At 37.8% G+C, this 12,405-nt stretch overlaps 1 protein-coding gene across 1 annotated transcript in view; it reads right to left on the bottom strand.

The window, feature by feature from the left end:
* Positions 1 to 12,405, bottom strand: part of LOC138287994 (annexin A1-like) — a 191,856-nt gene that overhangs the window by 24,728 nt on the left and 154,723 nt on the right. The window contains exon 9 of the mRNA XM_069229084.1: positions 1,316 to 1,409. Coding sequence (XP_069085185.1) covers positions 1,316 to 1,409 — 94 coding nt within the window. The remainder of the gene's footprint in view (positions 1 to 1,315; positions 1,410 to 12,405) is intronic.

The following is a 12,405-nucleotide window of genomic DNA, read 5'->3' as shown; positions in this document are numbered from 1 at the left end:
CACACCAGGCAGCGCCGGTCTGCTAGCGCCGGCTAACGCCATTTCAAAAATACGGCGCCCGCATGGCGCTTCAGAATGGCGTTAGACGGCGCTAAATTTTTTGACGCTAAACTGCGTTAGCGCAGTTTAGCGTCAAAAAGTATAAATATGGGCCCTTGCACTTTATACCCATTAGGAAACAAGAAATTGTTAAGCTATGCTGTCTGACCCTCACTACCAGCCCAGCAGACTGCTTAAGTACACAAAGGAAACCCTACTTAACACACATCTAGATTTGGTTGCAGATGCTTCTCTTATCTGGTCCCATTTCACTGGAACAAACTCTCTTTGCATGTTCGCACCTGTTATTGTTTTTCGAAGTTCCAAAAACTTTTAACGATGTGGACGTTTTTAATTGTACTATTATTGACTTGAGCAGAAAGCGCTGAGATACTCCTTGGGAGTGAGTCGTGCTATAACAAATGCTAGTAACAAAACATAACAACGTTTCTGCAATGTATGTGCCTGATCATTAGGGGCAGTAGTATGATCTCATCCAATGACAAGCACAGAAGCAGAATTAATCAATCATTAATATGTATGAAAAAGAAAGCTCTTTGCTACACCTTGCGAGTGCCTGTACATGGATGAATGGGGGCCTTCGAGAAACAGAAGGCCACCGACCACCCATTTGCAAACGATCACCATTTTTCAAAAGCAACAGGGGCTACTTTTAAAAATGGCAAGCATGGTATGTGTTTGGGGTGAGCTTTCCTTGGATCCTGGAGAAATGTCTGCTTCCTAAGTTGGTTGGTTAATATTGTCCCATTTGCACATCTTCAACTTTGTGAAAGGATCTTGGCATCAAGCCAAGTATCAGTAGCCAATCAATTGTTTTTATGGATGCTCCTTTCATGGCCCTTATAATTGTAGTTCGAAATAAGTTGCAAAAGGCACATTGAAAGCAGGAAAACTTGTATAACTTGCAAATTTCTTTCAGTATATTGTGAACTCTGTTTGTTGTTGCAAATCATATGACTAGGCGAATCAGAAGCATTTCAACCACGAAAACACTTTGTACATCGGTTCTTCTGAGTTAAAAAATGGTTGTCAGTCAGTGTGTTTTCTATGAAGTATATTTCTTAAAATGTGCTCATATGTACATTTGCGATGTGTCTTGAAAACTTAAATATTTTTGCTTTACATTAATGAATGTAATCATGCAATTAAACATTGTAAACTGTATTATTCGCTCACTTACATCAGCCAGGGCATAAATACCCGTGGCACATGGATTTCCTGATTTCTTGCGGTGTGACATCTCACTGATACCTACCCTTGCGAAGGTGTGGGAAGCTTCTTGTTGTGAGGATGGTGATGAAGACATTAACATCTGTTCCCTTTCTCTTCTCTCCAGCTTCGTACAAGGCCTATTTCAAAGCAAAGCAATATAACAGATTTCTCCTTAGTATGAATTCGATAAAATGCATTTCTCGGTCTGTATATAAGTGCATCATTTAGACATATTGTCCTTGATTCAATACAGGTCTTAGCGGCTAAAATGTACTGTAAAATTGGGGTGAAAATTCCGTGCTCAGATATCTAACTACATAGCTGTATTTGCTGCCTTATCATAATACCAGATAGTAATGCAAATAACTATTTTCCACTTGCTAATCCCCTAACCAGGGTTATCCCAAACATCTCTTCCCTCCTTCTCCTCCCTTCCTTGAGGCTTCACTCCCTTAAGCAACATTGTGGATCTGTTTATACTACACTTTTTGAAATTAAATCCAGCCCTCCCAGAATCTCACTGACATTCTATTCTTTAAACATTCTCAGCTTTTCCTTGAGACTTAGAAGCAAATCTCCATCAGAATTTTGTGAATTCACTCGTCCTCTTTTTAACACATTACCCCTGGTCTGTTGACGCCCTTTTAGAGGAAAAGCATCTTACACTTTGTTTTTCAAAATACATTGGTGACAAAACAGTCTTTTTTTATTAAAAAAATGCAATGCGAAGAGAGGCATCATTTTCAGCAGGAAGATTTAACAAATGTGACTAGAGAGAGAAGGAGACAACCTTCTAAATACTGTAGATGAGTTTCTTTCCATTGCATTTAACGTATCGAGAAAGGAAAAGGACAAACCTAACATAATTACAACAGTAAAGAAGTTAACTATCCTTTATATCAGTGAGCAAATTGTTTTCCGTGTCACTGGGAAGTCCTAAATGGAACAAAATATATCATAATTGCGAATTTCTACAAGATTCACATAACTACTTGGCTGGAAAAATAAAGGCCTGATTCACAAAGGTAAATAAACTTTGTATAAGTTTGCAATTGTTTGCTACTCACAAAGGAATTTACGAGTAGCATCGTTATGAGTACTGAGTCTCTGCAGATAAACAGACAGGTCTTTTTATGTGCGTAAGCCTGGCACTCATAAATAAATACACTGTCATAAATTTGTGAATAGCAAGCAATTGTAAACCTACACAAAAGTGTAGCGGTCTCATTACGAGGCGTGTAGACCTGCCAAAAGACCGCTGTCTCCATCAGGAACATTGTTCTCGATGTGTTGATGGCAGTCAGGGTTGTAACCAGCCAGGGCAGCGCTGAACTCTGCATTGTCTGGATTATAACCCCACTTTCTGCCAGCCTTTTCATGGTGGGTCCCCCTGCCCAGCGCTGTTGGAATGTGCACTGTCTGCTCTGCAGATAGTGTGCATTCTGAGGGTGCTGGAGTGCCTTGGCTCCCTTAAAGGAGCCAAGGCCAATAGCTCATCATTGTTTACGGCAGTCAGCCCTGCGGGAACACGTATTGCAATGTTCTCACTGGTCAGCCCTGCAGGAACATTGCAATACGCTAGGAGAGAATGTCACCTCCCATGGCAATGGCATCCTCCCTGTGGCTTTGGCGGTCTCGTGGTGGGACCGCCAAAGTCATAATGAGGGCCTAAGTTTAGCTTTGTGAATCAGGCCCTCAGTATTTAAGTGTGGCTTCCTATCAGGATAGGTGGCGTATTAGATTACCAATAAGGTAGTGATGATGATGCCTAATCAGCGTACATGAGCTTCAGAAGAAGGAGTCATCCTTCAGCACATCAGAATAGAGGATGTGATGTAGGACCCCATCTCACTCCTGTTGTATAGGAATATTCTGAGAGATTGCTTCAGTGTTCTTTTATCTTCATTAACCAGAATATGTGAAAGGATGTGCTGCCCCCAAACTCCCTGAAAAAGTCAGCAGAAACCCACAGCTGCTCGATAAATCTCTGGGTTCCTTCATCTTTGCATTGCACTTGTGTGATGATCTCCCTCTTTCTGTCCTCACTGTGTTGCAGACAGTTGTGAGACAGCAACCCCTCCAACATTTCTTTTTTCCTCTAGAACCACCCCGTACCACAAAGAAACACACCTGAGTTGTTGGGGAAGGGGCATACATTTAGAAGGCCAACCAGTTGGCATTAGAGGGGTGACTATGAAGAAAGTACTGGTTGAAATTAAAGGAAAGGTAATTTTGAAGACAAAGGTCTATATTTCTCAATATTTCCCAAATTCAATGCAGCACGGCACCTTGCTGCACTGTGTGTAAGCGTGAGGGCAGGAATGTGCCATATTTAAGCTATCTCATTCCACTCACAAAATAATGGTGTTATAATGGGTGAGATTTCAATCTTCCTCCAGATGGAACTCTTGATCGTCTGTCACATGTAAAATTCAGGTCCATTAGGGCTCATGCCTGACTTGTGAATCTTTGCAAAACACATAACCTAGTAGATATTTGGCTGACCCACAACCCCACAGCTAGAGATTGCACAATTTGCTCACAACTTCACAATTCGTACTCTAAGACTGATTACTTTTTAGCAGAAGTATGATTTCTCTAACAATCCTCTTCTCCAAAAAGTGACCCGATTGTGATCTCAGATCATGCATTCATTTCACTAGAATTGAGCCTAAGTGTGTTTACCCCCGTATCAAGACAACGGAGACTGAATGACATTGTTATAGATATTGAAGAAATGAATCGATCGATACAGAATGATATTATCCACAAATTAAATTAAAACAAGATAGCCGAGATCCCTCCTGAAATCTTCTGGGACACCTTTATAACCACTATTAAGGTTTGTATTATTAATCGCATGGCAGCTGAAAATAAAAAGGACCACTAACACTTAAATTAGGCAAAATTAAAGGTCTAAAATTCAACCTCAATCACACTAAAGGCTCTTCCGCCCTCTCTGATTTGAAAACCCTTAAACACTAATATTATAAAATATTAAGGGTTAAGCTCACAAATGGGCTGCTATGAAAAAAAAAGCAGAAGAAATGATTGAAAACAATAAGGCAATTGCTATCTCGCCAATTGCCTGAAATATAAAAATAATAAAATCACAAAATCCTCCATACGTTATAAGGCCATTTGAACATTATATTTTTGAGCATTCTATGAGAACCTTTGTCAATCTAATAGTCTTTGTCAGCAAAAAATGTGAGCAGTTCCTAGAAAAAAGATCTCTGTTTGCTTCAGATATCAAATCAAGGGATATCCTTCAAAGAATGACAAACTTTTGTGGCCTACCTAACTTTATTGGACATGAGGAGAGGTGATTTGTGAATGTAATTAAAGCCTCTTGTGGCAGCACACTGTCATTTACAGACAAGACGAATACTCAAAGCCATTTCTGGTTTAAAAATGAGGAAAGTTCCTGGCTGGATCGGTTTAAAAGCACGTTTTACAAAATATATACACAAACCCACCTCACACCTCTACATGCGTTATTTCTATACTTTGCTGACATGGGCAAGATTCAAGTATCAGCCTCTACTGAAACAACTGTTGTAATACCAAAAGATGGTAAGGATCCAATGGATATAAAAAAGTATTGGCTTATCTCGCTCACAAACATATATTGTAAAATGTATTTTAAATTGCTGGCAACAAGACTGGAAAAGTATTTGGACTACTGATACACTCAATACATTTAGGGATTCTCAAGGATTGACTCGCTTGTGATAACAAAATAACTTTATGTCATGTTTAGGAAAGGGCCAAATCTCCCAACTCTCCCATTGCCTCGCTAGCTTTAGATACAGAAAAGACCTTTGATAACGTCATGTGGACCTCCCTGAGAACCATTTTTTTAAAATTTGGTCTAGGAGACAGTTTTGTCAAGATGTCCTTTGCCCTTTACTCCAATCCAAATGCTGTGGTACAAGTCAAAAGCTACACTTCAATCACATTTCACTTACTGCAAGCTACATGTCAGGGATGCTCTCTTTCACCACTACTTTTTATACTGATCATTAAGTCCTTTCTTAAAACGATTAGGAATAATTATGATATTAAAGCAATTCCCTTCTACCTCAAGATACAATTGGTGGCTTATGCAGATCATGTTTGCTATTTAAGGAAGATCCTAATATTGCTGTTCCATGCATATTGAAAGTGATTGCGCCCCATTGTGCTCCCTAACGCCATCATGTGTGTGCTATATTTATGATACGGCACATCATGGCGCACGTAAGGGAACTAGCATCATAAACTTTGACGCTACTTTGGCGCTTTGCAGGATTAGCGGCAAAAATATTGACCCTAGTCCTGCAAAGTGACAGGAGTCCCATTGAAAACAATGGAAGGCTCATTTTAACGCCGGCCTTGGGCAGGTGTTAAGGTGATGCTAGAAATTGCTCAGTAGAATCTCATAGATTCCACTGAGCCATTTTTCTGGGCCTCCTAACGCTGGAATGCCCTGTTGCATACATTATGCCTGGTGCAGGCATAATGTGGCACAAGGTTTACAAAGTGGTGGAATGCGTGCATTGTGCAACATTTTAAATATGGCGCCACGTTTTTGCCATCTTAATGCCATATTAGCATAAAACAATAAGCTAATGTGGCACAAGCTGGCACTAAGGTCTTCTTAAATCTGGCCCAAAGTTTTTCCTATAAACATTCATTGTCCTCAAATGGCAAAGTAAGGCTTTAAGATACCTAGGAGTATGATTTGGAAAAGAGTTTAGAGAAATCCTAACACTAAATGAGGATAACATGATTGTCAAGAATAAGGAACTAATTACAATAATGGTCAACTAATTTATAACATAGTGGGGTAGATTTGAAACAATCAAGATAATGCTTTTGCTAATAATTAACTATGTGATTTGCATGCTTCCCTTTAAATTCTCACATGGCTTCTTTACTACTATAGACAAATTCTCAGAGGAGCGTCTCTGAAAAAAATAAGAAGTCTAGAATTGCTCTAAAACTCAGAATGGACTGAATGGATGGAGGTGTCAAATTTCCAGACTACCAAAGATATCAATTGATCTTTTTAGGTGGGCAAGGCACTTGTTGGTTCTCTGCAGTTAACCTAAACCTACTTGGTTTCTCATAAAGAGAGAGAGAAAGAGAGAGAGAGAGAGAGAGACAGAGAGAGAGAGATCTTTGTCCCACCCTGTATGTGCTCTACTCAGGATACTCGATATTAGCTGACTAAACTTGAAACAGTTGTCATGTATTATACACAACACAGCAGGCATGTTACCTGCAGTAGATATGAAACGTCCAATGAACTTCCCAAATTCGATCTGGCCTCATTATGGTTAAATGAACATGTCAGAATAGATTGTCAAGATTACTTCTGGAGCACTTGGGCAATGAAAGGGATTTCCCTAATTGAGTGTTTCCAAAACTGTGGGTCGTGAACCATGGTTGGTAACAAGCCACTTTTTGGTCGGTCATGAAAGTCTGAGCAATAACTAAAGATAGCTTTAAATAGTTAGTTTATCTTTCACATTTGGAGCTTTAAAAATAGAGGTGAATATGAATGGCTACATGTCGTCTTAAAAGCTGCTGCTTATGGGATTGGTGTTTACTTTTTTGCTCTGACAGCAAACTGAGAGGTGTTTTTAAAGTGAATTATGTGACAATCCTGCTGAAGTACACCAAAGTGTGAATTTTTTTTTGCAATACACAACAAAATGTAGATACCTGTAAATTGACTGTATTCATTCAGCAATTAGGAAAACCAAAAATGAAGCACATCACTTTTTGTAATTCTAAACTATGCTGGAAACAGAGATTTTACTAGGAGCAAATCAAACCAAGACAATTTACTTGGTGATGCACACATGATATACATTCACATAAACCAAATTTTCACACATTATTAATTTGTGCACTGTTTAGTTTTATCAGTAAAACTGTGTGTCAGTGCAGAGTTAGTGGCCATTTCAACAGAAAATGCGCTGTCTGTAAATGACAGTGTGCTACTACATGAGAATTTCGTTACATAAAAAAATTGCCTCTCCTCATGTCCATTAAAGTTAGGGGGTCGCAAAAGTTTGCTGTTCTAAGAAGTGGGTCATGGTTCTGAAATGTTCAGGAACTGCTGCCCTAATTGGAGATCTCAGTACTCAAGCCAACACCCTCTCTTTGGCAGACCAGCAAATTATACAATCTTTCTAATCTGGATGCTTACACTTTCCTAAAAATAAAATCTGCAATCAGGAAATTAGACCTCACACATTCTCCTGCTCTCCAACCTCTTTAGGTAGTTTTACTAAACCTGGCTATATTTATAATTTCCTCTTGACACCTGATCCACATGTGCCTAGAAAGACCATTAACACGTAGAACAAGATTTTAAAATCACAGTTTGGAAAGGATATTCCCACTTCTGCATGACCAAATATTTTGAATTCTTCTTTTTAAGGGAAGATCACTGCAGCCTTATCATAAATGAGATTATAGATTTTCTACATTGTATATTGGACTTGAAAACTTCATAAATTAGTGCTATGTGCATCACATCTTTGTTGGAACTGTAACCTTTCTCTGGGGGGTATTATACATATGGTTTTTTTTAATTGTAAACACACTTGCCCCCTTTGGCAAACAAACACCACATGTTTTGCAGAATAAGCATTCCTTATCATTGATACTGCTATTTTGCTTCTGGGTGTCCACACATTCCAACAAATAAACAGCCTTCCCATTGCTAACCTTCAACTCATTGACCTTCTAACAGCCATAGGTACCAAACTGATTCTTACTGAAAAGAAGAGCTCCTAAAACATGGGCATGGGTATGCTTTGTTTGAAGTGCTAACAATACATGTTTTCAGAAGTCTCACTCCTTGTCTAGGAAATATGGGATGCTCTTGATATTTATCGCCAGAAAAACAAACCACCATAGTCTCCCTTTTGTGCTATTTCTGACAACCCCAACTTTTGATTTGAATAGTGCCACCTGTTTGCTCTGGATCCCACTCCATCTAAGTCCCTCATTATGACATTGATGGTCTCAGCATGGGACCGTCAATGCCATGGGGAGGATGCCACCGCCATGCGCGTGGCACTCACCCCCAGCCCTATTACATTGTCTCTGCCAGGCTGACCAGCCAAGTCCTATATTGTAGCACAGAGGGAGCCAACAAGCACCGTTGGGATGCGCACTCTCTGCAAAGCAGAGAGTGCGCATTCCGATGGTGCTGGGTAGGGTAGGCCACTGCACTGCCCATGCCAAGTGCATGGGCAGTGAGGGGCTCCCTTGCTGCCCCCATCATACCCTTACCACCAGCCTTTCCATGGCAGTCAGACCACCATGGAAAAGCTGGCGGTAAGGGGAGTTACAATCAGCTAGGCGGCGCTGAGTTCAGTGCCACCCTGGCTGAGTACAACTCAGACCACCGTCATGCCATATGGAACCATGTTCCCGGCGGTTACGCCCACCAGGGTTGTAATTGTGGTCTTTGAAATTATGTTACATACATTTCTTCAGGAGTGCCCATATTTAGGAAAGCCCAATATATTTTGTGTTAAAGCAAAACAAACTGTTAAGTTGAGTTAAAACCACTGAAGGAAACTACTACAGAAGTTTTGCTTCAGCGATTTTGCAAATCATGTTTACATGTAAATGTTTACATTTTTGTTTATGAGTTATTTTTTTCAATCAGGATTTTTAAAACACGGCTAATACAGGTCTCAGAAAAAGCATGCAAATGAGGGAAAAGCAAGTAAAGGGCACACAAAAACGAGGGAAAAAGCAAGGAAAAAGCAGTGGAAACAAGGAAAAAGCAAGGAGAAGACACAAAAAATGGATGAAATGCAAGGGGAAAGCCGTGAGAATGAGGGAAGAGCAAGGAAAAGGCTCACAAATAATGGGGAAAAAGCAAGGAAAATCAATAAAAAATGAGGGAGGAGCATGGAGAAGGCACACAAAAAATGGGGGGAAGAAAGGAGAAAGGAGTAAAAATGAGGGAAAAACAAGGAGAAGGCTCACAAAAAAGTGGAAAAAGGAAAGAGAAAGTAGTGAACATGAGGGAAAAGCAAGGAGAGGGCACATAAAAATGGGGGGGAGCAAGGATACAGCAGTGAGAATGAGGGAAAAACAAGGAGGAAGCACTCAAAAGAACACAAGAAAGAGCAAGGAGAAAAGGGGAGCAAGTGCGATGCAGCAGCATGGGGAGAGTTCGATCTGGGACCTGTGCTGTGAGCTTTATTGAGGGAATGGGTGGAGAATGTTTTTTTGTAATTATATATTATCTAATATCATATAAATATTTATGCAATTAATTTAACTATAGTCACAAACAAACATCATATAAATATTTATGTAATAATTTAATTACAATCAATGTTCATTTATTTTTTTATATATTATTGCAGTTGTTTTTATGCACTTTTTCAGATTTGTTAAGGTTGTGGATTTTATTGGGCGATTGGGTGGCTAGTGTTTTCACCTAGGCATTAGTTAACACATATGATTACAATTTTAGTTAATTATAGTTTTTATTCTAATTGTTTAATATTTGTGGGTAAAATGTTTTTTTAAATATTTTTAAAATGTTTTTTATATACAATTGTTTGTGTCTTTTTATTAAATGTGGACCACGTTAGTACTGTTTTGTTTGAATGATATATTAATTAATATGATTTTTACAATTATTACACTAGTTAATTATTTCCAAAAACTATTGTCTGGGTAATTATTTTTATTAAATCATTGAACAAAAATGTAAAAATAATTGGTGTTCATTTGTTATTATTTTTAATTTTTTGGAGAGAATTCAATGAGTAGTTTGTCAATATTTGTACCATTAATTTACATTTGGAGGATTTAACTGAAATTAATGAGTCAATTTAAATTTCATAATAATATTGCAACTGGGACAATGTCATAATCAAATCCCTGGGGAACCTATTTTTAGGCAATAACATTTTATTTAAAAAAATACATTTGTTAAATGAAGAGGTGAGGTTGTCATTTTTTGTATATTTTGAATAATAATCTTAAGCATTTTAAAAAAAACTGTTTGGTATTTTATAGATAATCGATTAAAAACACATACAATTTATGTCTAAACAATTTATTTAAATTATTTAAATTTGTACAAAATAATTACTTTTTAAAAATGTGCTTACTTTTAATTAGGATAGCGAATGACGTTCTCACCTTAATATTTGTATTTTCAACAATGGTATTCAGACAGGAAGTAAAATAGATAAGCAAACCTCCCTAATGTATTCACTTTCAACAATCTGTATAGGGCTGGAGTTAAAATAATAAATCTGCCTCCCCAAATATATGCACTCTCCCCAGTGTTAAGGGGGCTAGGGTTCCAGTAGTAAATCTGAAAACCTTTGTCAAATGTATCCATGCTCTCTAAGCTTGTGTTGGAATAGTAAATCAGAGCCCTCTAATACATGCACATTCTCGATGTTAGTAAGACTGAAGTTGGAACTGCAAAAACCTCTGCGTACATATATGTATCCTCCCCAATTTTAGTAGCACTGGGGTTAGAATACTATAAACAACACCCAAGTATATAAACTTACTCGAAAGTTAAAGTGACTGAATTTATAATAGTAAATCTGACCATCCCAAATGTATGCACTTCCCTCTGTAAGTGACCCCTCTAAATATATACACTGTTTACCCCATATTTGTGGGACTGGAGTTACATTTAGCCCCCCACATGTAGGCATGTTCCCCATTGTTGGGGGTAATGGAAGCAGAACAGTAAATATGAATATGCTCAATATATGCACTTGCCCCAGTATTAGGAAGACTGAAATTAAAGAAGCAAATATGCACTCTTTCCACATTGTTTGGGGGCCTGTGTTACAGTTAACCTCCTAGCACCCAAATGTATGCACTTTTCCCAATGTTGGGGGTAATGGAAGCAGAACAGTAAATCTGAATATCATAAACAGATATACTTGACCCAGTGTTAGGAGGACTGAAGTTAAAATACTGAATCTGGTTCAGTCACACTCACCACCCCCCCAAACAACATGCAGGCCACAGTTAGAAAAATATATCTACCTTACCCCATTCTTCATGCTCTTTGCACAATGTGTGTAGGACTTTTGTTAAAATGTTAAACTTGACCCTCTGGTTTCCCCCTGGTTTCTATTTATAATGTTTGCTTTATTGGAGTTAGTAAAGTAACATAATATAGTCTTATAGCTCACTGTAGCAGGCTATACCGGATATTAAAGGCCCGCTCCAGCGTTAAAGGCATTAAGTAATTATAAATATACTTGCTTTTTAAAAAAATAAATATATTTTTCAAGTAAAATATATTTTACAGTGGTATACATATAGATATTCTACTGAAACATATTTGTATATTTATTAGTGTATATATAATGTTTTTGTTTCTTTGTAAGAGAAAAGTTTGATTTTTTGCATCAAATTATTAAAGTAATTGTAAATTGTAATGTGGCTATTTTTAATATATTTTAGATTTAAGTTAAAAGTCACCAGTGGAGTGCAGCATTTCTTGTGCCACCATTAAAGTGACGACTGAAAACATGACTCTAGGACTCCCACTTCAGCCTCGCTGTGCAGCTTTTTTTAGTTTGGTCTAATATTGAAATCACTATCTCTTTTTTATTTATATTTTTGGGCTCTATATTTTTGTACCTAATATATTTCTAAACATGATGTCTTTGATGTCAATGTTTTGGATGTTCCTTTATAACTATTGAAAGTTGATATCATGGCCTTCAATATTTTTACTATGAACTGAACCTATATTTTGCTGTTGATATTCATGTTTGTAACTCATCTTTAACTTTACCACAATGTAGGCTTTAAGTCCTTAACTAGAATTAAAATGTACAGTGGCTAATACACCTGTTATAATTTAAGTACATCAGGATAACAATTACTGAAACAGCAAACGTGTAAGTGGTATTTTTTGAAAGGTGCAAATAATCTTAAGTAATTTGGGGAAAATTACAGGAACAAATATACTTTTGGCAAAATGCCACAATAAGGCATAGGTTGAGTGAGATGTTGCTTTCGGGATTTGAGATTAAATAACTAACTGATGTCTTTTGAGACATGTAAGAGTAAAGCATAGTCTATAACATCAGACAGAGTACGTATTCTGTTATGTTT

This window comes from Pleurodeles waltl, chromosome 1_1 (genome assembly GCF_031143425.1).
Source record: "Pleurodeles waltl isolate 20211129_DDA chromosome 1_1, aPleWal1.hap1.20221129, whole genome shotgun sequence".
In the NCBI taxonomy this organism is placed as follows: Eukaryota; Metazoa; Chordata; class Amphibia; order Caudata; family Salamandridae; genus Pleurodeles; species Pleurodeles waltl.
Note: the sequence above shows the minus strand (reverse complement) of the source record. Positions and strands in the feature narration are given on the sequence as shown.